The sequence below is a fragment of the Rhinopithecus bieti genome, unplaced genomic scaffold, assembly GCF_001698545.2.
Source record: "Rhinopithecus bieti isolate Rb0 unplaced genomic scaffold, ASM169854v2 scaffold_7888, whole genome shotgun sequence".
NCBI lineage: Eukaryota > Metazoa > Chordata > Mammalia > Primates > Cercopithecidae > Rhinopithecus > Rhinopithecus bieti.
Window position 1 is genome coordinate 1,767,383 of NW_016805944.1, and position 27,465 is coordinate 1,794,847.

The 27,465-nt window shown below is 50.2% G+C and overlaps 1 protein-coding gene across 1 annotated transcript in view; it reads right to left on the bottom strand.

The window, feature by feature from the left end:
* Window positions 1-27,465, bottom strand: part of MARK4 (microtubule affinity regulating kinase 4) — a 56,563-nt gene that overhangs the window by 16,784 nt on the left and 12,314 nt on the right. Inside the window, 8 exon segments of the mRNA XM_017874278.1 lie at window positions 1,279-1,517; window positions 11,793-11,898; window positions 12,397-12,516; window positions 18,860-19,096; window positions 24,103-24,159; window positions 25,448-25,518; window positions 25,609-25,674; window positions 27,302-27,350. Of these exon segments, the coding sequence (XP_017729767.1) occupies window positions 1,279-1,517; window positions 11,793-11,898; window positions 12,397-12,516; window positions 18,860-19,096; window positions 24,103-24,159; window positions 25,448-25,518; window positions 25,609-25,674; window positions 27,302-27,350 (945 nt within the window).

Sequence of the window (27,465 nt, forward strand, 5' to 3'; positions counted from 1 at the left end):
GGGACAGAATGTAATGTAGATGCCGGAAGAGCTGAGGAGCTGGGGAAGCTGCTGCTGCTTCCCACGACTTTTTTTTTTTTCTTGAGACGGAGTCTCACTCTGTTGCCCAGACTGGAGTGCAGTGGTGTGGTCTTGGCTCACTGCAACTTCCGCCTCTCGGGTTCAAGCGATTCTCCTGCCTCAACCTCCAGAGTAGCTGAGACTATCGGTGGATGCACCACACCCAGCTAATTTTCTGTATTTTTAGTAGTGATGGGGTTTCACTCTCTTAGCCAGGACGGTCTCGATCTCCTGACCTCATGATCCACCCGCCTCAGCCTTCCAAAGTGCTGGGAGTACAGGCGTGAGCCACTGCACCCAGCTGTTTTTTTTTCCTTTAATGGAGTCTCACCTGTCACCCATTCTGGAGTGCAGTAGCACAGTCTTGGCTCACTGTAGCCTCCGCACCCTGGGTTCAAGCGATTCTCCTGCCTCAGCCTCCCGAGTAGTTGCGATTACAGGTGCCCGCCACCATGCCCGGCTGATTTTCATATTTTTAGTAGAGACGGGGTTTCGCCATATTGGCCAAGTGGATCTCAATTCCTGACCTCAAGTGATCCGCCCACCTCTGCCTCCCAAAGTGCTGGGATTATAGGCATGAGCCACTGTGCCTGGCCTGATTTTTTAAATTACTATTAATATTTTATTTATTGATTCATTAAGACAGGGTTTTGCTCTGTCACCCAGGAACACAGCTCCCTGTAGCCTCAACCTCCCTGTAGCCTCAACCTCCCGGGCTCAAGTGATTCTCCCACCCCGGTCTTTCGAGTAGCTGGGACCACAGGCACATAACATGATGCCTGGCTAATTTTTTTGATTTTTAGTAGAGTGTTCCTATGTTTCTTAAACTCCTGGCCTCAAGTGATCCTCCTGCCTCGGCTTCCCAAAATGCCAGGATTCCAAGCATGAGCCACCATGCCTGGCCCTTCCCACATTTTTAAAAGCACTTAATTTCCTGTATTAAATCCTTTCTGCCAAGAGTATGTTCTTCACTTCTTTGACACAGAACGTTATACACGAACATCAAGTGTTTGTGTATAAATTGAGCTCAGGCAAACAGAGGCACTCGATCAATGTTTGTTGAATGAATGAATGGGTATAAGAAGGAATTGGTAAGAAGGAGTTCTGCCTGGGGAATGAGATGAAGGCAGGGCCTGAGGAATGTGGCTCAGGTGGTGTCCGCAGGCTGGCCACAGGTGGCGGCGCCCCCAGCCCTGCCCCCCAGCCCTGGTCACTCACGGGGGTGCTCGTGCTGTCCTTCCGCCGCTCTGGGATCTCTGCCTTGTTGGGGTTGTGGGCGCTGCTGACCATGGGGCTGGAGGGGGGCAGCCCTCGACTCCCGCTCCCCGCGGCACTGCAGCTCGCCTTCCGGCCTGGCAGCCGCTCCTCCTTCAGCTCTGCTTCCCCCGTGCTCGTCGGGCTGCGTTTGGGGTGCAGGGGTGCAGGGGATGGGCCACCTGGGGGAGGGGGCACCGTTTAGAGCTGGCATCACCACGGAAACCCAGAACTGACTCTGGGGGATCGTTGGAACCTGAGAATTCCTCATGTGGGCTGCAATCTCTGTGTGGGCCATTCTGACAGTATCTGTCAAAATTACCTCAAGATTACCAACGCACATATACTGACCTAGAAACTCCAAATCAATGACATCATGCACATACAGGCCATTCATTGCACCTTCTCTTTTTTTCTTTTCTGAGACAAAGTCCAGCTCTGTCGCCTAGGCTGGAGTGCAGTGGCGCAATCTCTGCTCATCGCAACCTCCACCTCCCAGGCTCAAGTGATTCTCCTGCCTCAGTCTCCCAAGTAGCTGGAATCACAGGTGTGCGCCACCCCACCCGGCCTGCACCATTAGACCCTTAGTAGGGGAATGACTACATAAGTCAAGGTATTTCCACAGTGGAAAATTATGCAGCTATGAAAAAGAATAAGGAAGCATTTTATGCACCAATACAGAATGACCTTCATGATAGACTGGAAAGTAGAAAAGGCAAGACAAGAGATGGGTCAACAATGTGTTATCATTTGTCTACAAAAGCAAAAAAGTGTGCATCTATATATCTCTATCTACTTGCTTATATATGAATATCTCCAAAAGACTATAACTTGTTTCAAAAGGGGAGAATTTACCTATTGTTTTTATGTATCTTCAGTTTCCTTCTTTCTTTTTCTTTTTTTGAGACAGGATCTCGCTCTGGTGCCCAAGCTGAAGTACAGTGGCGTGACCTCAGCTCACTACAACCTCGGCCTCCTAGGCTCAAGCCATCCTCCCACCCACTTCAGCCTCCCAAGTAGCTAGGACTATAGGCACACACTACCATGCCCAGCTACTTTTTGTATTTCTTTTGTAGAGACGGGATTTTGCCATGTTGTCCAGGCTGGTCTCGAACTCCTGGACTCCAGTGATCCTCCCAACTTAGCCTCCCAAAGTGCTGGGATTATAGGCGTGAGCCACCACGCCGGCCCTCATATCTATCTTTTTACATGTTTATTTATGAATAAAATCTCTCCAAAAGAATTCATATAAAACCCGTAACAGGGCCAGGCACAGTGGCTCACGCCTGTAATCCTAGCACTTTGGGAGGCCGAGACGGGCAGATCACGAGGTCAGGAGATCGAGACCATCCTGGCCAACACCGTAAAATCCCGTCTCTACTAAAAATACAAAAAAAAATTAGCCAAGCATGGTGGCGGGCACCTGTAGTCCCAGCTACTCGGGAGGCTGAGGCAGAAGAATGGCGTGAACTCGGGAGGCAGAGCTTGCAGTGAGCTGAGATCCTGCCACTGCACTCCAGCCCGGGTGACTGAGCGAGACTCTGTCTCAAAAAAAAAAAAAAAAAAAAAAATTAGCTGGGCGTGGTGGCACGTGCCTGTAATCCCAGCTACTCGGGAGGCTGAGGCAGGAGAATCGCTTGAACCCAGGAGACGGAGGTTGCAGTAAGCCGAGATCACACCACTGCACTCCAGCCTGGGTGACAGAGCGAGACTCTGTCAAAAAACAAAACAAAAACAAAAACAACAACAAAAAAAACCCTAACAGTCGCTGTATTTGAGAAACTGGGAGCTGGGGATATGTGTTGGATGAAGACTTTTTCACGGTCTATCCTTTCCAAACTAACACATTTTCAAGGATGTGATTGTATGAACAATTTCAAAAGCAACACAAAATAATTCTGGTCCCTTGGAACATCTTAGGAATCTACTGTTTTAGAACCCAGGGGTGCCAAGTGATCTCAAACTTGAGAGAGTCAGAACATCTGCATGTTAGATCCTCAGGAGCGATATATGCTCCAAAATCCCAGAACCACAAGCTGAGAGCTCTACAATGACAATGACAGATACCTGGCACTCCTGAGAATCCCTCTCCTGAGAATCCCTAGAACTCAGGTCTCAGTGTGGGGAGTTCTGAAGGTTACCATGTTCTAACCATATGATACTGAACTCACAAGCTCCTTAGGAACTTTCTGGGCACACCCTGTCATTTTACAGATGGGGTAGACAAGACACAGGGAATGGTTTCACCATCCAACAATGGTGGAGGTAGGGCAGAAGCACCACTTCCCGTATGGGGCTCATGCTGGGTCTCAGCTTCCCTGACACCTCTCTCCTCCCTTACTTCAGTGTGGAGGGGAGGCCAGAGCACAGGCTCTCAGCAGCCACTTTGTGCAATGTGTCTTCCTGTGCCCCCGTTACAGTGGATTAATCCCAACCGGACTCAATATCAGAGCTGCATCCTGATCCTGATGAGGGGACCAAGGAGATTCTAGCTAACACTTGGGGTGGATTCTTTTTTTTTTTTTTTCCTGAGATACAGTCTAGCTCTATCACCCAGGCTGGAGTGCAGTGGCATGATCTGGACTCATTGCAACCTCAGTCTCCCAGGCTCAAACCATCCTTCCACCTCAGCCTCTCAAGTAGCTGGGATTACAGGTGAACACCACCATGCCCAGCTAATTGTTTTGTTTTTGAGATGGAGTCTCGCTGTTGTCGCCCGGGCTGAAGTGCAATGGCACGATCTTGGCTCACTGCAACCTCTGCCTCCCAGGTTCCAGCAATTCTCCTGCCTCAGCCTCCCAAGTAGCTGAGATTATAGGCACCCACCACCACGCCCGGCTAATTTTGATACTTTTAGAAGAGACAGGGTTTCACCACGTTGGCCAGGCTGGTCTCAAACTGCTGACCTCAGGTGATCCACCCAGGTCAGCCTCCCAAAGTGCTGGGATTACAGGCATGAGCCACTGCGCCCAGCCTAATTTTTGTATTTTTTTGTAGAGATGAGGTTTCATCATGTTGCCCAGGCTGGTCTCTAATTTGTGAGCTCAAGTGATCCACCAACTTCAGCCTCCCAAAGTGCTGGGATTACAGGTGTGAGCCACTGCACTCAGCCCTGGGCTGGATTCTAAAACTGAGATGTAAGAAATCTAGTAGCAGCCGGGCACAGTGGCTCATGCCTGTATTCCCAGCACTTTGGGAAGCCGAGGCAGGCGGATCACCTCAGGTAAGAGTTCAAGACCAGCCAGGCCAACATGGTGAAACCCCGTCTCTACTAAAAATACAAAATTAGCTGGGTGAGGTGGCATGCACTTGTAATCCCAGCTACTTGGGAGCCTGAGGCAGGAGAATCGTTTGAACCTGGAAGACTGAGGTTTCAGTAAGTCAACATTGTGCCACTGCACTTCAGCCTGGGCAACAGAGCGAGACTCTGTCTCAAAAAAACAAACCAAAGAAAAGAAATCTAGGAGCTGAGAGATCTAGAAAATAAGATAAGGTGAAATATGCAAGAGACAGAAAAAAAAGATCAGATTAGCAGACACCCCAGTGCCTGACCCAGAGTAAAAACTTCACCCCTGCAGACAAGCAGGGCTGTAAAAAGAACAGAGAGTTGGAAAACACTCTGCAAGTTCCTCAAACTATTAAACACAGGATTACCAGATGACTCAGCAATTCCGCTCTCAGATATGTACCCAAGAGAAATGATGGCAAAACACAGCCACATGAAAACACGGACACAAATGTTCACAGCAGCGTCATTCACAACAGCCAAAAAGTGGAGGCAATCCACATGTTCATGAATGAATAAACAAAATGTGGTCTATCTATGCAATGGAATATTACTTGGCAATGAAAAGGAATTAAGTGATGAAGTGCTGATACCCACCCACATCATGGATGAACCTTGAAAAATTTCTGCTAAATGAAAGAAGCCAGTTAGTGAAGGCCACGTCGTATAATTCCATTTACCTGAAACATCTAGAATAGCCAGATTCATAGACACAGAAAGTAGATTAGTAGCTGAGGGTGGAAGGGGGATTGGAAGTTGATTTTTTTTTTTTTTTTTTTTGAGAAGAAGTCTCACTCTTATCGCCCAGGCTAGAGTGTAGTGGCAGGATCTCAGCTCACCGTAACCACTGCCTCCCGGGTTCAAGCAATTCTCCTGCCTCAGCCTCCTGAGTAGCTGGAATTATAGGTGCCTGCCACTATGCCTGGCTAATTTTTGTATTTCACTGTGGAGACGGGGTTTCGCCATGTTGCCCAGTGGTCTCGAACTCCTGCGCGCAGGTGATCTGACTGCCTCAGCCTGCCAAAGTGCTAGGATTATAGGCATAAGCCACCGCGCCCAGCCTAGAAGGTGATTGCTAAAGGTTGTGAATTTTCTTTTTTGGGGTAATGAAAATGTTCTGAAATCACTCATCATGATAGATGTACAATTCTGTAAATATATTAAAGCCATTGAATTGTGCACTTTTTAATTTACTTTTTGACGTGAGGTCTCACTCTGTCACCCGGCTGGACTGCAGTGACGCGATCATGGCTCACCATGACCTCGATCTCCTAGGTTCAAGTGGTCTTCCTACCTCAGCCTTCCAAGTAGCTGGGACCGCAGGTATGCACTACCACACCTAATTTTTAATTTTTGGGAGGGCAGGGGGATGGAGTCTTGCTCTGTGGTCCAGGCTGGAGTACAGTGGCATGATCTCGGCTCACTGCAACCTCCACCTCCCGGGTTCAAGCAATTCTCTGCCTCAGTCTCCCGAGTAGCTGGGACTACAGGTGCCTACCACCACACCTGGCTTTTTTAGTATTTTTAGTAGAGATGGGGTTTCACCATCTTGGCCAGGCTGGTCTTGAACTCCTGACCTCGTGATCCACCCACCTCGGCCTCCTAAAGTGCTGGGATTACAGGCGTGAGCCACCGCGTCTGGCCAATGTTTAATTTTTTGTAGAGGCGGTGTCTTGCTTTGTTGCCTAGGCTGGTCTAAAACTCCTGGGCTCAAGCAATCCTCCTGCCTCACCCTCCCAAACTGCTGGGATTACAGGTGTGAGCCACTGTGCCCGGCCTGAATTGTGCACTTTAAATGGGTATGTTGTTTGGTATATGAATTTTAACCTTAATAAAGCCATTAAAAGAAATAGCAGAGAGAGTTATAATCTGATGAGTGTGGGGGTTAAGGGACCTCTTGGAAGTTTCTATGCATAATGGGTGCTGATGGTGGGTGTATCAATTTTTTTTTTCTTTTTTTAATTTTTTTGAGACAAGGTCTCTCTGTTGCCCAGGCTGGAGTGCAGTGGTGTGATCTCGGCTCACTGCAACCTCGGCCTCCTAGTTTCAAGCAATTCTCCTGCTTCAGCCTCCCGCGTAGCTGGGATTATAGGCACGCACCAACACGCCCAGCTAATTTTGTATTTTTAGTAGAGACAGGGTTTCACCATGTTGGCCAGGCCAGTCTCAAACTCCCAGCCTCAGGTGATCCGCCCACCTTGGCCTCCTCAAGGAATTACAGACATGAGCCATCATGCCCGGCCCAGATTTATTTATTTATTTATTTATTTATTTATTTATTTATTTATGAGACGGAGTCTTGCTCTGTCGCCCAGGCTGGAGTGCAGTGGCCGGATTTTGGCTCAATGCAAGCTCCGCTTCCCGGGTTTATGCCATTCTCCTGCCTCAGCCTCCTGAGTAGCTGGGACTACAGGCACCCGCCACCTCGCCCAGCTAGTTTTTTTGTATTTTTTAGTACAGACGGGGTTTCACCGTGTTAGCCAGGATGGTCTCGATCTGCTGACCTCGTGATCCGCCCGTCTTGGCCTCCCAAAGTGCTGGGATTACAGGCTTGAGCCACCGCGCCCGGCCCGGCCCAGATTTAAACTCAGACTCTCTCTTAATTTTCTGCAGCAGATGAGATGTCTGTCAGTAGCAGAATGTGGGGTATAATCAGCTGTCTGCCCAGCCCTCTTCCACTAGGAAGAGCCTCCTTCACTTCAGTGTGGAGGCAAAGCCAGACGGCAGGCTCTCAGCAGCCACTTTGTACAATGTGTCCTCCTGTGCCCCAGTTACAGTGGATTAATTCAAACTGGACTCTGATATCAGAGCTCCATCCTGGACCAAAGAAATTCCAGCTGCCATTTGGACTGGTCTCTAAGGCAAGAAATCGGGGGCAAGGTGCAGTGGCTCACGCCTGTAATCCCAGCACATTGGGAGGCTGAGGTAGGCAGATCATGAGGTCAGGAGTACAAGAGCAGCCTGGCCAACGTGGTGAAACCCTTCTCTACTAAAAACACAAAAATTAGCCAGGTGTGGTGGCAGGTGCCTATAATCCCGTCTACTCAGGAGCCTGAGGCACAAGAATAGCTTGAACCCGGGAGGCAGAGGTTGCAGTGAGCCAAGATCACGACACCGCACTCCAGCCTGGGATACAGAGTGAGACTCTGTCTCAAAAAAAAAAAAGAAAAAAAAGGCTGGGCACGGTGGCTAACACCTGTAATCCCAGCATTTTGGGAGGCCGAGGGTGGGTCATGAAGTCAGGAGTTTAAGACCAGCCTGGCCACCATGGTGAAACCCCATCTCTACTGAAAATACAAAAATTGGCTGGGTACTATGGCAGGCACCTGTAATCCCAGCTACTCAAGAGGCTGAGGCAGGAGAATCACTTGAACTCGGATGGCAAAGGGTGCAGTGAGCCAAGATCATACCACTGCACTCCAGCCTGGGCAACAGAGTGAGACTCCATCTCCAAAAAAAAAAAAAAAAAATCGGNAAGGAAAGGAAAGGAAAGGAAAGGAAAGGAAAGGAAAGGAAAGGAAAGGAAAGGAAAGGAAAGGAAAGGAAAGGAAAGGAAAGGAAAGGAAAGGAAAGGAAAGGAAAGGAAAGGAAAGGAAAGGAAAGGAAAGGAAAGGAAAGGAAAGGAAAGGAAAGGAAAGGAAAGGAAAGGAAAGGAAAGGAAAGGAAAGGAAAGGAAAGGAAAGGAAAGGAAAGGAAAGGAAAGGAAAGGAAAGGAAAGGAAAGGAAAGGAAAGGAAAGGAAAGGAAAGGAAAGGAAAGGAAAGGAAAGGAAAGGAAAGGAAAGGAAAGGAAAGGAAAGGAAAGGAAAGGAAAGGAAAGGAAAGGAAAGGAAAGGAAAGGAAAGGAAAGGAAAGGAAAGGAAAGGAAAGGAAAGGAAAGGAAAGGAAAGGAAAGGAAAGGAAAGGAAAGGAAAGGAAAGGAAAGGAAAGGAAAGGAAAGGAAAGGAAAGGAAAGGAAAGGAAAGGAAAGGAAAGGAAAGGAAAGGAAAGGAAAGGAAAGGAAAGGAAAGGAAAGGAAAGGAAAGGAAAGGAAAGGAAAGGAAAGGAAAGGAAAGGAAAGGAAAGGAAAGGAAAGGAAAGGAAAGGAAAGGAAAGGAAAGGAAAGGAAAGGAAAGGAAAGGAAAGGAAAGGAAAGGAAAGGAAAGGAAAGGAAAGGAAAGGAAAGGAAAGGAAAGGAAAGGAAAGGAAAGGAAAGGAAAGGAAAGGAAAGGAAAGGAAAGGAAAGGAAAGGAAAGGAAAGGAAAGGAAAGGAAAGGAAAGGAAAGGAAAGGAAAGGAAAGGAAAGGAAAGGAAAGGAAAGGAAAGGAAAGGAAAGGAAAGGAAAGGAAAGGAAAGGAAAGGAAAGGAAAGGAAAGGAAAGGAAAGGAAAGGAAAGGAAAGGAAAGGAAAGGAAAGGAAAGGAAAGGAAAGGAAAGGAAAGGAAAGGAAAGGAAAGGAAAGGAAAGGAAAGGAAAGGAAAGGAAAGGAAAGGAAAGGAAAGGAAAGGAAAGGAAAGGAAAGGAAAGGAAAGGAAAGGAAAGGAAAGGAAAGGAAAGGAAAGGAAAGGAAAGGAAAGGAAAGGAAAGGAAAGGAAAGGAAAGGAAAGGAAAGGAAAGGAAAGGAAAGGAAAGGAAAGGAAAGGAAAGGAAAGGAAAGGAAAGGAAAGGAAAGGAAAGGAAAGGAAAGGAAAGGAAAGGAAAGGAAAGGAAAGGAAAGGAAAGGAAAGGAAAGGAAAGGAAAGGAAAGGAAAGGAAAGGAAAGGAAAGGAAAGGAAAGGAAAGGAAAGGAAAGGAAAGGAAAGGAAAGGAAAGGAAAGGAAAGGAAAGGAAAGGAAAGGAAAGGAAAGGAAAGGAAAGGAAAGGAAAGGAAAGGAAAGGAAAGGAAAGGAAAGGAAAGGAAAGGAAAGGAAAGGAAAGGAAAGGAAAGGAAAGGAAAGGAAAGGAAAGGAAAGGAAAGGAAAGGAAAGGAAAGGAAAGGAAAGGAAAGGAAAGGAAAGGAAAGGAAAGGAAAGGAAAGGAAAGGAAAGGAAAGGAAAGGAAAGGAAAGGAAAGGAAAGGAAAGGAAAGGAAAGGAAAGGAAAGGAAAGGAAAGGAAAGGAAAGGAAAGGAAAGGAAAGGAAAGGAAAGGAAAGGAAAGGAAAGGAAAGGAAAGGAAAGGAAAGGAAAGGAAAGGAAAGGAAAGGAAAGGAAAGGAAAGGAAAGGAAAGGAAAGGAAAGGAAAGGAAAGGAAAGGAAAGGAAAGGAAAGGAAAGGAAAGGAAAGGAAAGGAAAGGAAAGGAAAGGAAAGGAAAGGAAAGGAAAGGAAAGGAAAGGAAAGGAAAGGAAAGGAAAGGAAAGGAAAGGAAAGGAAAGGAAAGGAAAGGAAAGGAAAGGAAAGGAAAGGAAAGGAAAGGAAAGGAAAGGAAAGGAAAGGAAAGGAAAGGAAAGGAAAGGAAAGGAAAGGAAAGGAAAGGAAAGGAAAGGAAAGGAAAGGAAAGGAAAGGAAAGGAAAGGAAAGGAAAGGAAAGGAAAGGAAAGGAAAGGAAAGGAAAGGAAAGGAAAGGAAAGGAAAGGAAAGGAAAGGAAAGGAAAGGAAAGGAAAGGAAAGGAAAGGAAAGGAAAGGAAAGGAAAGGAAAGGAAAGGAAAGGAAAGGAAAGGAAAGGAAAGGAAAGGAAAGGAAAGGAAAGGAAAGGAAAGGAAAGGAAAGGAAAGGAAAGGAAAGGAAAGGAAAGGAAAGGAAAGGAAAGGAAAGGAAAGGAAAGGAAAGGAAAGGAAAGGAAAGGAAAGGAAAGGAAAGGAAAGGAAAGGAAAGGAAAGGAAAGGAAAGGAAAGGAAAGGAAAGGAAAGGAAAGGAAAGGAAAGGAAAGGAAAGGAAAGGAAGAAAGAAAGATTCTTTCCGCTCAGATGACGTGGATGGCCCCTCTGCTCCAATCTTAAGGCAAGCAGATAACCCAGGTCTGGCTAATTAGTGTGTTCTACACCTAGAGCCACACTGACTGGTTCATTGCAGGCATGTGACCCAGATCTGCTTGCCTCCTAGGGTGACAGCAGCCTGGCAAAAAGCTACCATAGAAAACATTCCCCAAAACTGTCTCTGGGCACCTGGATTCAACTGTGCCTGAAGGCTGCATACTCTATTCATTTTAGTTATGTGACAGAATAAATTATCACTATTAGGTTAAACCATACAAAATTGGTGGTACTGACAATTTTAAACCAATAAAATGGCAATTTCATACGGTTCAACTTTTTGTTGTGTTCAACCTATTAATATCATTAGGTTGATGCAAAAGTAATTCCAGATTTTGCCATTTAACAGTAAATACCGTAATTATTATTATTATTTTAGATGGAATTTTGCTCGTCGCCCAGGGTGGAGTGCAGCAGCATGATCTCAGCTCACTGCAACTTCTGCCTCCCGGATTCAAGCAATTCTCATGCCTCAGCCTCCAGAGGAGCTGGGAGTATAGGTGCCTGCCACCACACTCATCTACTTTTTGTATTCTTAGTAGAGACGAGGTTTCATCATGTTGGCCAGGCCTGTCTCGAACTCCTGACCTCAAGTGATCTGTCAGCCTCAGCCTCCCAAAGTGCTGAGATTATAGGCGTGAGCCACTGCGCCTGGCCCTTTTTCTTTTGAGACAGGGTCTCACCCTGTCGCCTGGAGTGCAGTGGCATGATCATAGCTCACTGCAGCCTCAAATTGTTGGGCTCAAGGGATCCTCCTACCTCAGCTTCCTAAGTAGCTGAGACTACAGGTGCACACCACCACAAATGGCTAACTTTTTATTTTTATTTTTTTGTACAGACAGGGTCTCCCTATGTTGGCCAGGCTGGTCTCCAACTCCTGGGCTCAAGTGATTCTCCTACCTTGACCTCCCAAAGAGCTGGGATTACAGGCATGAGCCACCTCGCCTGGTCTCTTTTTATGTCTTAATATCAAAGTGAACACGGGCCAGGGGCAGTGGCTCACACCTGTGATCCCGGAAATTTGGGAGGCTGAGGCGGGCAGATCACCTGAGGTCAGGAGTTCGAGACTAGCATGGCCAACATGGCAAAACCCTGTCTCTACTAAAAATAACAAAAATTAGCTGGGCATGGTGGCAGGCGCCTGTGGACCCAGCTACTTGGGAGGCTGAGGCACAAGAATCTCTTGATTCTGGGAGGTGGAGGTTGCAGTGAGCTGAGACTGAGCCACTGCGCTCCATCCTGGGTGACAGGATGGCTCTCCCTGACCCTCACCGATTCTCTTGGTGTCCCCGAAGTCCTCCTCGGGCTCTGTGTATGGCTTCAATTCCTCACCCTCATAGCCGATGTTGATCCATTTGTCTTTCATGATTTGCTGCAGGCATCAGGAGCAGGGAAGGGGGAAGACAGGTGTCAGAAGGAATCATACAGCTTCCCACCTCCCAGAGGCCCCCAGGTAGGGCTACCTGCCCTGTCCCAAACCTCCGAGGCCTAACACCCAGTATTGCGGGCTTCCTAAGAGATAGCGCCTCCTGGGCCTCCCTCTCCCCCGCGTCCCCTGCCGGAGCCTCCTGATGCCACCCTCCCTCCTCCGCATCATCTGGGTCCCTGGCACCCTGTAATCATCCTAGGAGCTCATTAGCTAATTACTGGCAAGGCGGGGAGTGGGTGAGCCTGTCGGGGGGGTGGCGTCAGGACAGGCCCGGGAGCTTTTCCGTGGATGGCCTGTCTACCCCCACTCACCAGCAGCAGATCTTAGGTGGGCATGGGAGAGGAAAAGTGTGTCAAGAAGGCTTTTGTGGGTGGGGGCAGGCAGAGTCTAGGGGAGTCAGGAGACAAGAAGGGCCCCCGCTGGCTGTGAGGCTGGGCTCACCTCGAGAGTACAGCGTTTAGCTGGGTTCAGCACCAAAAATCTCCGCAGGATGCTCTCACAGTCTGTTGACATGTAGAAAGGGACCCGGTACTTCCCTCTGAGGACTCGCTCCCGCAGCTCCTGCAGGGAGGGGGTTACTGGAGGCGGGGGGTCTGCCTCGCCCCCCCACCTATTACACACACACGCACGCACACACATACACGCACTGTGACACGCACATACTACATATGCACACATACACACTACACACGCACACATACACACACGCGCACACATACACGTGCGCACACGCACATACACACATACATGGCACATACACACGCACACACACATACACACACACATATACACACACACATACACTGTCACACACAGACACACACACACACACCTTTGTCCCAGCCCCTTTGATAGAAGTGACAGAAGCTCTGAGTCCCAGCTCTTGACAAGGTAGGCAAAACCCCATTCCTCTCTCCTGACCTCAGTTCCCTATCCATAAAATGGGAACATCATACGGACCCTGCAATTAAAAAAAAAAAAAAATTCTTGGCCAGGCGTGGAGGCCAAGATGGGAGGATCGCTTGAGCCCAGGAGTTTAAGAACAGCCTGGGCAACACAGAGAGACCTCATCTCTACAAAAAATACAAAATGACCTGAGCATGGTGGTGCACACCTGTAATCCAAACATTTTGGGAGGCCGAGGGAGGGGGATCACTTGAACACAGGAGTTCAAGACCAACCTGAACAACCAGTCTGCCTCTACAAAAAAACAAAAAACAAACAAACAAAAAACTTAAGCTACATAACTTTTCATTCAGAGGAAAACTTGCAGAGAAAGTTTATTCTCTGGCCAGGCACGGTGGCTCACACCTGTAATCCCAGCACTTTGGGAGGCAGAGATGGGTAGATCGCCTGAGGTCAGGAGTTTGAGACCAGCCTGGCTAACATGGTGAAACCCTATCTCCACTAAAAATACAAAAATTAGCTGGGTGTGGTGGTGGCTGCCTGTAGTCCCAGCTAGTTGGGAGGCTGAGGCACGAGAATCACTTAAACTCTCAGGAGGTGGAGGTTGCAGTGAGTTGAGATCACGCCACTGCACTCCAGCCTGGGTGACAGGGCAAGATTCCGTCTCAAAAAAAAAAGGAAGTTTATTCTCTAAGTCAGGTAAGAGGGAGGTAGGTAAGTGAGTCAGCCACTGGGGCCTCAGTCTCCTTGTCTGTGAAAGGGATTACAGGACCCACTTCACATGCTTGCTGCCAGGGTACAAGTGAGTTAATATCTGTAAAAATGTGGCCAGGTGCCGTGGCTCACGCCTGTAATTCCAACACTTTGGGAGGCTAAGGCAGGTGGATCACCTGAGGTCAGGAGATTGAGACCAGCCTGGCCAACATGGCGAAACCCCATCTCTATTTAAAAAAAAAAAAAAAATACAAAAATGAGCCAGATGTGGTAGCGGAAGCCTGTAATCCCAGCTACGCGGGAGGCTGAGGCAGGAGAATCACTTGAACCCAGGAGGCGGAGGTTGCAGTGAGCCGAGATCACACCACTGCACTCCAGCCTGGGCGACAGAGCAAGACTCCGTCTCGGAAAAAAAAAAAAAAAAAATCTGTAAAATGCTTACCACATGCCTGTCCCAGAGCCAGTGGTATGTAAATACGAGATTCACTCAAGGGCAAGGAGAAGACCTCCTGCCTTCCCATCTCTCCCCTCCCCAAGCCATGCCTGTTGTCCAAAGATAGACTCCTCAAGGCCATTCATGGATTTATCTGATGACTTTCTCTTTAAGGGCCATTTATGAGAGGCCCTACCAAAGCTGTGAAAAATCAGATAAATCCATGGCTTGGCAGACCGGGGGAGCTCTTTCCATCTGAATAAAAAACTGCAACAGCCAGGCGTGGTGGCTCACGCCTATAATCCCAGCACTTTGGGAGGCCAAGGGGGGAAGATCGCTTGAGCCCGCGAGTTCGAGACCAGCCTGGGCAACACAGTGAGACTCCGTCTCTACAAAAATTACAAAAATTAGCCAGGTGTGGTGGTATACGCCTGTGGTCCCAGCTACTCGGGAGGCTGAAGCAGGAGGATTGCTTGAGCCTGGGAGGCTGAGGTTGCACCGAGCTGTGACTGCACCACTGCACTCCAGCCTGGGTGACTGAGTGAGACTTTGTCTCAAACAAACAAACAAACAAATGGAGGGAGGCAGAAAACCGGTAGGAATGAAGTAAGCGTGGGGGGTGAACAGGACTCGTTTGGGACAGGGTCCTCTGCTGGGGCATTCTCCTAAAATGGCTGAAAGATGCCCATGCCTGGGGAGCCTCTGCAGATCATAAAGGGCTATTAATATTTAATGTGGATCACTTTCAGGACACTTACCCCTTAGCAGGCAGTGTTCTAAGTGCTTTATGCATATTACATCAATTTTCACAACAACACGAAGCCCAGCTATAATGCCCACTTTCCAGACGAGGAGGTTGAGGCCCGGAAGGGTTTGGTCACTTGCCCCAGAATTGCACAGCCAGAAGGTGGCAGGGCCTTGGCTCTGGAGCCTGTGCTGTGTGACCACCATGCCATGCTGCCTGTCATGTGATGGGGAGAAGCAGCCATCAGGCCACCACTGCCACCTCCAGCGCAGCTCCCAAGCATGATGCTGTGGCCAGATGCCAAGCTCCAGCGAAGGGCTTAACACATGCAGACAGGCTGCAAGCAGATGCTTTTTTTTTTTTTTTTTTTTAAAGAGACAGGCTCTTGCTCTGTCACCCAAGCTGGATGCAGTGGTGTGATCATAGTTTGCTGTAGCCTGGAACTCCTGGGCTCAAGCAATTCTCCCACCTCAGCATCCCAAGTAGCTGGGACTATAGGCATGCACCACAATGCCCGGCTAATTTAAAAAACATTTTTTTTTTGTAGAGATGGGGTCTTGAAATGTTGCGCAGGCTGGTGTCAAACTCTTTTTATTTTTTTGAGATGGAGTCTTGCTCTGTCGTCCAGGCTGGAGTGCAGAGGTGCAATCTCGGCTCACTGGAGCCTCTGCCTCCTAGGTTCAAGTGATTCTCCTGCCTCAGTCTCCCGAGTAGCTGGGACTACAGGCATGCGCCACCACACCTGGCTACTTTTTGTATTTTTAGTAGAGACGGGGTTTCACCACGTTGGCCAGGCTGGTCTCGAACTATTGACCTCCAGTGATCTGCCCGCCTCGGCCACCAAAGGTGCTGGAATTACAGGCATGAGCCACCACACCTGTCCTGAATACTCTTAATGTCTTCATCTTATAGGTGGGAAATTGAGGTTCAGAAAAGGACATGTCCAAGGTCACTCAGAAAGGAACTGACAGAGCTAGAACCTGCCTCTTCTCAGCTGTGTGCCTCCTTTGCCCAGCAAGGCCAGGGGTGCCTGGTGGGAACACCAGGATGGCAGAAAGTGACAAGGTCCTGGGGCAGATGAGACACTGGCCTGGCCCTTCAAAAAGGTCTTTTAGCTTCATGCTTGAGGCTCAGAAAAATTATTCTGTGACAGCACCTCCCTACCCCAGGCTTCAGCTATGGCCGGAGTGTCAGAGGCTTTTTTGTTTTTTTTTTTGTTTTTTTGAGACAGAGTCTTGCTCTGTCGTCCAGGCTGGAGTGCAGTGGTGTGATCTCGGCTCACTGCAACCTCTGCCTCCCTGGTTCAAGCGATTCTCCTGCCTCAGCCTCCCGAGTAGTTAGGATTACAGGTGTGTGCCACCACACACGGCTAATTTTTGTGTTTTTAGTAGAGACGGGATTTTACCATGTCAGCCAGGCTGGTCTTGAACTCCTGACCTCAGGTGATCCGCCTACCTCAGCCTCCCAAAGTGCTGAGATTACAGGCGTGAGCCACCGCGCCCGGCCAGGAGGCTGTCTTGAATGAGCACTTTGCATCCCAGATCTCAGCCAGTCCTTAAAAATCACTGCCACAAGGTTGGTATCATCTTTTTTTTTTTTTTTTTGAGACAGAGTCTCGCTCTGTCGCCTAGGCTGGAATGCGGTGGCGCCATCTCGGCTCACTGCAAGCTCCGCCTCCTGGGTTCACACCATTCTCCGGCTTCAGCCTCCTGAGTAGCTGGGATTACAGGCGCACGCCACCACGCCCAGCTTATTTTTTGTATTTTTAGTAGAGATGGGGTTTCACCTTGTTAGCCAGGATGGTCTCGATCTCCTGACCTCGTGATCCGCCCGCCTCGGCCTCCCAAAGTGCTAGGATTACAGGCGTGAGCCACCGCGCCCAGCCTACAGGGTTGGTATCTTTATGATCCTCATTGAACAGCAGGTGAGACTGAGGCTTGGAGGGGTTAGCTACGCGGCCAAGGCCACTGTGAAGAAGGGACTCCCTCCTCTTCATCACTGAGGGCTCTGCTTTGATGGTCTGTCCCCTGCAAGTATTTCCCTGACTTTCCAATTTCAGATCACAGTCCATGCTCCTCATGGACCACACAGAGCAGGGCAGAGCGTCCCAGCTGCAGAATTCCTGCCCCAATGCACCCCGGATTCCAATCGAGAGGAAACACCAGGCAACACAAATTGAGGGACGTTCTGCAAAATTAACTGGCCTGAACTAATCGATAATGTCAATGTCACGAAAGACAAAAGAGAGGCTGAGAACTGTTCTGGATGAAAGGAGACACAAGAGATGGCGCAGCTAAATGCAACTCAGGGACCCGAGTGGATCCCTGACTGGGAAAAAAAATAGCTGCCAAAGATATTCGTGGGATGATGGATGAAATCTGAGTATGGGCCATGGGGTGGAGGCCAGGATTATACCACTGTTGTATTTCCTGTATGTCACCATCAACAGGAAAACGCCCCTGGTCTCAGGAGATAACCCGCTGTCGCCTTTAGTGATAAAAGGACACAGTGTCTGCAACTGTCAAATGTCTCATCAATATCAATGACAGCAGCAAAGATCATGTGCAAACACAGACAGATACAGCAAATGTGGACACAGGCCAGCGATTGTGAAGCTCCTGAAACATACCATGTGTTATTCGCTCTATTGTTGCAACTTTTCCATAGATTGGCAATGGTTCAAAATAAAAAGTTCAAAGGAAAAAAAAAATAAAGCAAGCAACAACTCAGCCCACACCTCCCACCCCCTTACAATATTCCCCCCACCCCGCACAGCACTGGCCAGCATCTGATATCGTATCTAGTTTGTGTATTTGTTTTGTTAGCTGCCTGGCTCCAGTAGGAATGTTAGTCTGAGAAGATAGGAATTGTTTTGTTTGAAGCGAAGGGCACAATTCGATGGTTTTTAGTGTACGCACAGAGTTGTACAATCATTACTACATTCAATTTTACTTATTTATTTTTTTGAGACAGAGTGTCGCTCTGTCACCCAGGCTAGAGTGCAATGGCACGATCTCGACTCACTGCAACCTCCGCCTCCCGGGTTCAAGCAATTCTCCTGCCTCAGCCTCCCGAGTAGCTGGGATTACAGGCGCCCGCCACCATGCCCAGTTAATTTTTGTATTTTAGTAGAGATGGGGTTTCACCATGTTGGCCAGGCTGGTCTCGAACTCCTGACCTCAAGTGATCCACCTGCCTCAGCCTCCCAAAGTGCTGGGATTACAGGTGTGAGCCACCAGGCCGGCCACTACATTCAATTTTAGAACATTTTTCATCCCCTCAAAAGAAACCCTGTACCCTTTAGCAATCAGCCTCCAACTCGCTTCTCCCCACCAGCCTCAGGCAACCAGTAATCCACTTTCTGTCTCTATGGATTTGCCTATTGTGGACATTTCACATTAATGGAATCACTTAGCACAATGTTTTCAAGGTTCACCCACGGCGTAGCATATACGAGGGCAGGGTTTTTTTGTTTGTTTTTTAATTTCTTTTTGGAGACAGGGTCTCCCTGTGTCACCCAGGTTGGAGGGCAGTGGCACGATCTCAACTCACTGCAGTCTTGATCCCCCAGGCTCAAGTGATCCTCCCGCGTCAGCCTCCCAAGTAGCTGGGACTACAGGCGTGCGCCATTATGCCCAGTTAATTTTTGTATTTTTTGTAGAGACAGCGTCTCCCTATGTTGCCCAGGCTGGTCTCGAACTCCCAGGCTCAAGCGATCCTCCCGCCTCTGCCTCCCAAAGTGCTGGGATTATAGGCATGAGCCACCGCACCCAGCCAAGCGGGAGTTTTTGTTCTCGCCTTACATGCAGAGCCCAAAACAGAGCCTGACACAGAGAAGTGGGCCATAAATATTAGCTCAGTGAACGGATGAGTCAGGATTTGAACTCAAGCCTGTTGGCTGCAAAGATCATGCCCTTAACCCCAGCATGGCACAGTCCATCCGGCCGGCCTCACTGCAGAGGGGACTTGAATCCTGCCTGTCCCGTCTTCCCATGGGAATTCAGGTCAGTCCCACCACTGAGGCCCTCTGTAGGGGAGGGGTGTGGGGGATGGGGGCCTGACTGTTGGGAGGGGCTGACACCCCCGCACCCAGCCCCGCCCGGTACCTTGAGGTTGTGCCCGTCGAAGGGCAGGGAGCCGCTGACAAGGGTGTACAGGATGACTCCCAGGCTCCAGATGTCCACCTCCGGCCCGTCGTACTTCTTGCCCTGAAACAGCTCCGGGGCAGCGTATGGGGGGCTCCCACAGAATGTGTCCAGCTTTGAGCCCAGCGTGAACTCGTTGCTGAAGCCAAAGTCAGCGATCTTGATGTTGGCCTCGGCGTCCAGCAAGAGGTTCTCAGCCTGTGGGGAGAGGAGGAGAGGGACTCAAGGCCAAAGCCCTTTGCGGACATGGGAGGTGGACAGGAGCACAGGTTCTAGGGTTGGCCCACAGGGATCAATTCTTGGGCCTGTCCCTTACTCTCTGCCTGACCTTAGGTAGTGACTTCACCTCACTGAGCCTCAGTTTCCTCATCCAAAGAATGGGGATAATCTTAGTCCCTACTTCACAGAGTAGTTTGAGAATTATGAGTTAACCTGCATAGAAAACCTAGCACGGGCTGGGCACGGTGGCTCACCCCTGTAATCCCAGCACTTTGGGAAGCTGAGGTGGGTGGATCACCTGAGGTCGGGAGTTCAAGACCAGCCTGACCAACATGGAGAAACCCCGTCTCTACTAAAAATACAAAATTAGCTGGGCATGGTGGCGCATGCCTGTAATCCCAGCCACTCAGGAGGCTGAGGCAGAATTGCTTGAACCCAGGAGGCGGAGGTTGCGGTGAGCCGAGATCACGCCATTGCACTCCAGACTGGACAACGAGAACAAAACTCTGTCTCAAAAACACATTAAAATAAAAATGAGCTGCCATGGTGGTATGCGCCAGTAGTCCCAGGTACTCAGGAGGCTGAGGCACAAAAATTGCTTGAACCTGGGAGGCAGAGGTTGCACTGAGCTAAGACTATGCCACTGCACTCCAGCCTGGGCAACAGAGTGAGAACTTGTCTCAAAAAAAAAGAAAAGCAGCTGGGCGCGGTGGCTCACACCTATAATCCCAGCACTTTGGGAGGCCGAGATGGGCGGATCACGAGGTCAGGAGATCAAGACCATCCTGGTTAACATAGTGAAACCCCATCTTTACTAAAAAATACAAAAATAAGCCGGGCGTGGTGGCAGGTGCCTGTAGTCCCAGCTACTCGGGAGGCTGACGCAGGAGAATGGCGTGAACCCAGGAGGCAGAGCTTGCAATGAGCCGAGATTGTGCCACTGCACTCCAGCCTGGGTGACAGAGCTCCATTTCGGGAAAAAAATAAAATAAAAGAAAAGCTAAAACAATATTTCATACCCAGTGAACACTATGGAATATCACTATTACCCTGTGTGGTCTGCAGAGCTGGGGGTCTTCAGGTAATCTCCTGCCCCTCTTGGAGCCTCAGGTTACCCAGTAGAAACAAAATAAGGCCTGATTGCTCAAGACCCAGGAAAATGAAAGCAATAATTTAATCCTGGTTGCATACCTACCATGCACTGGGCTCTGTTGACTATCAATTATAACAGTGTCCGTCTGCATAATGTGAAGGTGAAACTACAGACTCTTGGAGAATTCCAGCTGCAAATCCCAGCTCTACCACTTACTCGCTGTGGGACTTTAGGTGGGTTACCAGACCTCTCTGTGCCTCAGTTTCCTTGTATGTAAACCGAGGGTGATCTCGACACCTGCCTCAAGCACTGTTGTGGGTTTAAGGGTAAAGTGCTCACAGCAGCCCCTAGAACGCAGTCAGTGATCAGTAAACATTTCCTGGCCGGACGCTGTGGCTCACGCCTGTAATCTCAGCACTTTGGGAGGCCAAGGCAGGCGGATCTCCTGAGGTCAGGAGTTCGAGACTAGCTTGGGCAACATGGTGAAACCCCATCTCTACTAAAAATACAAAAATTAGCCAGGTGTAGTGGCGGGCGCCTGTAATCCCAGCAACTCGTGAGGCTGAGGCAGGAGAATCGTGTGAGCTGAGACTGCATCACTGTACTCCAGCCTGGGCAACACAGCGAGACTCCATCTCAAAAACAAATAAATAAACGTTCTGTATTGTTATAAAGTTTTGTCTATTTTTTTGTGGCATGCAGTGTTACAATTGCCATTTCACAGGGGAGGAAACAGAGGCTCAGGGAGGCCACATCTCATGCCCATTGCAAGAAAGCAGCAGAACTAGAATCTAAACAAGGCCACCCATTTCCACAGCGCGTGGAGGAAGAAGCCTCCAGCCTTCTGACTACAAACAGACGCAGAGTTCCACCTTTCAAAATGTTACCCGCATCTGGTCCATCCCAACTGCGGTCCTTCCCTCGCCCAGGTCACCAGCATCCCTGGCTTCCTCCCAGGTCTCCCTATGTCTCCTGGTTTATTTCTGGACCACACTTCCCCAGCTCCTGCCCCAGTAAAGTCCCAGACCCTACAAAGACACAGCAGAGAGCTCCTCCCCAAATCTGAATCTAATAGCATCTGCCTAGCTCAGGGCTTTTATATATATATATATATATATATGTATTTTTTTTTGAGATGAAGTCTCATTCTGTCACCCAGGCTGGAGTGCAGTGGCACAGTCTCGGTTCACTGTAACCTCTGCCTCCTGGGTTCACGTGATTCTCCTGCCTCAGCCTCCCAAGTAGCTGGGACTACAGGTGCATACCACCACACCTGGCTATTTTTTTTTTTATTTTGCCTGAGGTGAGGTGATCCGCCCACCTCGGCCTCCCAAAAAGTGCTGGGATTACAGGTGTGAGCCACCACGCCAGGCCAGGGATTACGTTTCTTTTCCTGTCATTTGAGGCTCCGCAATCCAGCCCCAAGGTCACATTTGGGTTGGTCCCCTTGGTTGATACCCCTGGTGTACTAATAGGACCCCAAACTTCGTGTTAGCTGTTTTGGGGACCCTCCACCAGGGGGCGTACGACCTCCAGGTTAATCATGGAAGCCTCTAAGGTGCTGCCTCCAGGGCTGTGTGGAGGGACACCCTGGCCCAGCAGAAGGAAGTCAAGAGAGGGTTAGCACTTCAACCTCTACAGCAATTTGTTTTTTGTTTTCATTTTTCATTATTTTTCTTTTTTTCAGATGCACTTTCTGCTTTTGAATTTTTTGTTGTTTTTAGAGACAGGGTTTTGCTCTGTCACCCAGGTGGGAGTGCAGTGGTACAATCATGGCTCCCTGCTGCCTCAACCTCCTGGGCTCAAGGGATCCTCCTGCCTTAGCCTCCTGAGTAGTTGAGACTACAGGCATACGACCTAATCTTTTTCTGTTTTTTTTTTTTTTTTTTTTTTTGAGATGGAGTCTTGCTCTGTTGTCCAGGCTGGAGTGCACTGGCATGATCTCAGTTCACTGCAACCTCCACCTCCCAGGTTCAAGCAATTCTCATGCCTCAGCCTCCCAAGCAGCTGGAATTACAGGCACACACCACAACGCCCAGCTAATTTTTGTATTTTTAGTAGAGATGAAGTTTCACCATGTTGCCCAGGTTGGTCTTGCACTCCTGGCCTCAAGTGATCTACCTGCCTAGGCCTCCCAAAGTGCTGAGACAGGTGTGAGCCACTGCACCCAGCCAAGCTAATTTTTTACAATTATTTTTTGTAGAGATGGGGTTTTGCTATGTTACCCAGGCTGTTCTTGAATTTCTGGGCTCAAGCAATCCTCCCACCTCAGCCTCCCAAAGTGCTGGGATTGCAGGTATGAGACTGCACCTGGTCCTGCATAGGAATTCGACTGTGGAATTTTGCGTCTTTAGAATCTGATAATAGCTTTTAAAATGGGGTTTGTGGCTGAGCGCAGTGGCTCACGCCTGTAATCCCAGCACTCTGGGAGGCCAAGGCGGGCAGATCACCTGAGGTCAGCAGTTCGAGACCAGCCTGGCCAACATGGTGAAATCCTGTCTTTACTAAAAATACAAAAATTAGCTGGGCATGGTGGTGCCCATCTGTAGTCCCAGAAACTCAGAAGGCTGAGGCAGGAGGATCACTTGAGCCCAGGAGTTCAAGATCAGCCTGGGCAATGGAGTGAGACCCCCATCTCTACAAAAAAATTAAAAATTAGCCAGGCTTGGTGGCTCACACCTGCGGTCCTAGCTACTCAGGAGGCTGAGATGGGAGGACTGCTTAAGCCCAAGGGGTCGAGGCTATAGTGAACTGTGATGGAACCATCACACGTCAGCATGGGCAAGAAAAAAACAAAACAGCAAAAGCAACCCAGTCCTTCCTCACTGATAGTTCCAGAAGCACTTCCTTAAAGCACTTAGGATGCTACCTGGCACACAGGTGCTCACAAAACGACAGTCAATGGGATTTGAGCCAACCAAACGTTCAGCCACCTGGTCTTGGAGCGGGAGGCCAGAGACATGCAGCGGAAGGTGTGGAATGGGGACCCGGGGGCCACAGGTACTCGAGGAGGCTGCCCGGCTCAGCTCCTACAGGCAGCTGGAATGGAGCCCCGTTGAGTCCTTTCCTGCCTGGTACTGGCCAAAGTGGTTTTTCTCTCAAAGTCCCTTCCAAGACTGGGTGCGGTGGCTCACATCTGTAATTCCAGCACTTTGGGAGGCCGAGGCAGGTGGATCACGAGGTCAGGAGTTTAAGACCAGCCTGGCCAACAAGGTGAAACCCTGTCTCTACTAAAAAACCCTGTCTCTACGAAAATTAGCCGGGTGAGGTGACAGGCGCCTGTGATCCCAGCTACTCGGGAGGCTGAGGCAGGAGAATCGCCTGAACCCGGGAGGCGGAGGTTGCAGCCAGCCGAGTGGGGCCGCTACACTCCAACCTAGGCAACAGTGTGAGACTCTGTCAAAATAAAATAAAACAAAGCCCCTTCTCAAGTTCAAAGAAACAAAGCCCCTTTTCAAGTTCTCAGATACCCTGCGGGCAGAGGGACTCTGGGGCTCTGCAACCTAAATCCTCGAGGAGTCCTGAACGTCCTAAGGTCGGAGAATGCCAAGGTCCCAAAGGCTCTGAGAGCGACAAACCCCTTATCATATCCCAGCGTCCTTATCCAACAGCCCTGTAGCATCCAGGGCCGTTCTGGGACACTTTGTTTCTCCCCGCTTTGTTCACTCCTCCTGTCCCCTCCTCCCCATCCGCTCCCCCATCTGCTGGCCTTGTTTCTGCCACAAAAGCTTGGGAAAGGGTCAAGGGGGTGCTGGGTGCGGAGGGAGGAGCAGGAGGAGAAAAGGGCTGGGGGAATTTGCTGGAGGCCAGAGGAACCATGGAGGGCTGGGGGCAGGGAGAAGTCTGAGGGCTGAGCTGGGGTCCCCGAGGTCACAGCAGGGTGGGGGCTTACCTTCAGGTCCCTGTGTACAATGTTTTTCTGGTGACAATAGTGCACAGCCGAAACAATCTGGGAGGGAGGGGGAAGGTTGGTTATTTGTGGCTCCCGAAACCCTCAGCCTCCCTCAGTTGGACTGTGAAACCACTCACAACCAAGCCCCAGGCCTCCCCAAGGCACAGCCTGAGACCTGAGGCCTCGCACCCCGATTCAGTCCCAGCAAGAGGTACCCGTGGAATCTGGGCAGACACACGCCTCCCACAGGACACCCCCATGCCCAGGGATGTCGGAACCAAGGCATGGGGACCAGCCTCTCTTAACCTTCACATCTGGAAATTCCCATGAGGATATCCCGTACCTGTAGATACACACGCTACCCCAATTCACCAGGGCTTACGGCCCTTGAGTTCAGGATAGCTGTGTCAGGGCAGCTGGACAGTCCCGAACAGACACCCTCACACCAGCACATCTGCTTACCCCTCACGCCCCGGCACCCTCTCACCTGCATCTCCTCTTATCCCACACACCTGGGTGCCTTCATACCTGCATGTCCTCTTACCCCACATACCTGAGCACCCTCACACCTGCACGTCCTCTTACCCTACACCTGGGCACCCTCACACCTGTATCGCCTCTTACCCCACACACCTGGGCACCCTCTAACCCACATCTCCTCTTACCCCCCACACCTGGGCACCCTCACACCTGCATCTCCTCTTACCCCACACACCTGGGCACCCTCACACCTGCATGTCCTCTTACTCCACACCTGGCCCCCTCCCACACTCTTATACACCTGGGTGCCCTCACTACCACACACCTGGAAACCCATACATCTGGGCACTCACACACCCAGGCACCCACACGCCAGCATGCCCTAGTATCTACAAGCGTACACAACCAACCCTCAGCCCCCTCTTGCCCATCTACCTGGGGTGCCCTACACCCTCTTCCCCACACACCTACATACCTGGACACCCACATACTTACTGCCCACACATCTTCTGACTCACACTCTGGCACACTCACACCTGGCACCTGGCACCTTCGTGCCCCCTCACCCACACACCTACGCGCTGGGCACACCCACATGCCCCACACAAGAAACACCTGCCCACCGGGGCGCCTTCATGCCCAAACATCCTCTCACCCACCCAAAGGGGCACCTGCAAACCTACATCTGGATGCCCTCACATCTGGGCGACTGCACGCCCAGCACACCCAGCTCTGCACCTTCACCCCTGCCCAGACTTAAGCCCCACCCCCAGGTCGCTGGACAGCCTAGACCATGCCCAGCTCTCGGACACCCTTCCCAGGGACCCAGGCACCCAGTCAGCCCCACCCTCAGCCCTGCCCCAACCTGTCGGAACTTGGCTCGAGCTTCCTTCTCCTTCATGCGGCCATGCGACACGAGGTAGTCAAACACTTCTCCTGCAGGGCAGAGGCCGAGCGGGGTCAGGATCAGGTGCAGGGGCAGGGGGAGGCAGCACAGGGGCAAGGTGGAGAGGGTGGGCAGCTCACCGGCACTTGCATACTCCATCACCAGGTACAGCGTCTTCTCAGTCTCAATCACCTCGAAGAGCTTCACTACAATGGTTGGGAATAGTGTAGGGGGTTAGGGAGAAACAGCCCCTCCTAACCTGTACTCGGTAACTATGCAAAAGGCCAACAATAACACCCAACCCCCCCCCCCCCAACTCAAGAACACTCAATGGCTCCCTACTGACAGCAAGATCTTCCAAACTCCTCACCCACCTCTACCACCCTTTTTGTTTTTTGTTTTGTTTTGTTTTGTTTTTTGGAGACAGAGTTTTGCTCTTGTTGCCCAGGCTGGAGTGCAATGGTGCGATCTCTGCTCACTACAACCTCTGCCTCCCAGGTTCAAGCGATTCTCCTGCCTCGGCCTCCCGAGTAGCTGGGATTACAGGCATGCACCACCATGCCCGGCTAATTTTGTATTTTTAGTAAAGACGGGGTTTCTCCAAGTTGGTCGGGCGGGTCTCGAACTCCCAACCTCAAGTGATCTGTCTGCCTCGGCTTCCCAAAGTGCCAGGATTACAGACGTGAGCCACCGCGCCTGGCCACCCTTTCCACTTTCTCTCTCACAAGAATGTCGGCTCCATGAGGTCAGAGATTTCTGTCTTGTTTTCTTCCCTGCTGTGTCCCCAGGGTCCGGCACACAGCAGCCACTCAATCAACAGTTACTGAGTAAATGAATGAATGCTGCAGCCACATCCACGCGGAGCTAAACTCCGCTTCTCTCACTAAAGACCCCTCTCTACCGCCTCTTCCCAGTGATAACGACAGTGAGGATGCTGATGCTGGTGGAAATAATCGGACCAAGTCCCACAGCTCAGCCCAAACTAAGCATTTTGGACGTATGATCTTTGTCAATCCTCACAATGACCTGGTAATAGGCCCTCTTATCATCCCTACTCCAGAAAAAATAGAAGCTCAAGGAGGTTAAGTGACTTGCCCAAGGTCACACAGCAGTGATGCAACTATGAGAAACCAGGTCTCTAACTCTTTTTTTTTTTTTTTTTTTTTTGAGACGGAGTCTCGCTCTGTCGCCCGGGCTGGAGTGCAGTGGCCGGATCTCAGCTCACTGCAAGCTCCGCCTCCCGGGTTCATGCCATTCTCCTGCCTCAGCCTCCCGAGTAGCTGGGACCACAGGCGCCCGCCACCTCGCCTGGCTAGTTTTTTGTATTTTTTAGTAGAGACGGGGTTTCACTGTGTTAGCCAGGATGGTCTTGATCTCCTGGCCTCATGATCCGCCCGTCTCGGCCTCCCAAAGTTCTGGTATTACAGGCTTGAGCCACCGCGCCCAGCCTCTTTTTTTTTTTTGAGACAAAGTCTCGCTTTATTGCCCAGGCCGGGGTGCAGTGGTGTGATCTCGGCTCAATGCAACCTCTGCCTCCTGGGCTCAAGCAATTCTGCCTCAGTCTCCCAACTAGCTGGGATTATAGGCACCCACCACCACACCCTGCTCATGTTTGTATTTTTAGTAGAGAGAGAGTTTCACCATGTTGGTCAGATTGGTGTTGAACTCCTGACCTCAAGTGATCTACCAGCCTTGGCCTCCCAAAGTGCTGGGATTCCAGGAGTGAGCCACTGCGCCTGGCAGGTCTCCAACTATTCTAACCACTGTCACCACCCCCAACTCCTTTCCAAGTGTCCGGTTGGTGGCCTGCCCCTGCGCCCGTTCCCTCCTCACCGATGTTGGGGTGGTTTAGGCCCTTCATGATGCGGACTTCTCGGAACAGCTGGGTGTGGCCAGAAAGGAAGACAGAGGAGAGTGAGGGTGGGTGGCTTGGGGGATCCTTTCCCCAGCCGGGCCCCCGCAGGAGGGGTCAGGTGGGTCACCCGGCTGTCCCGGAA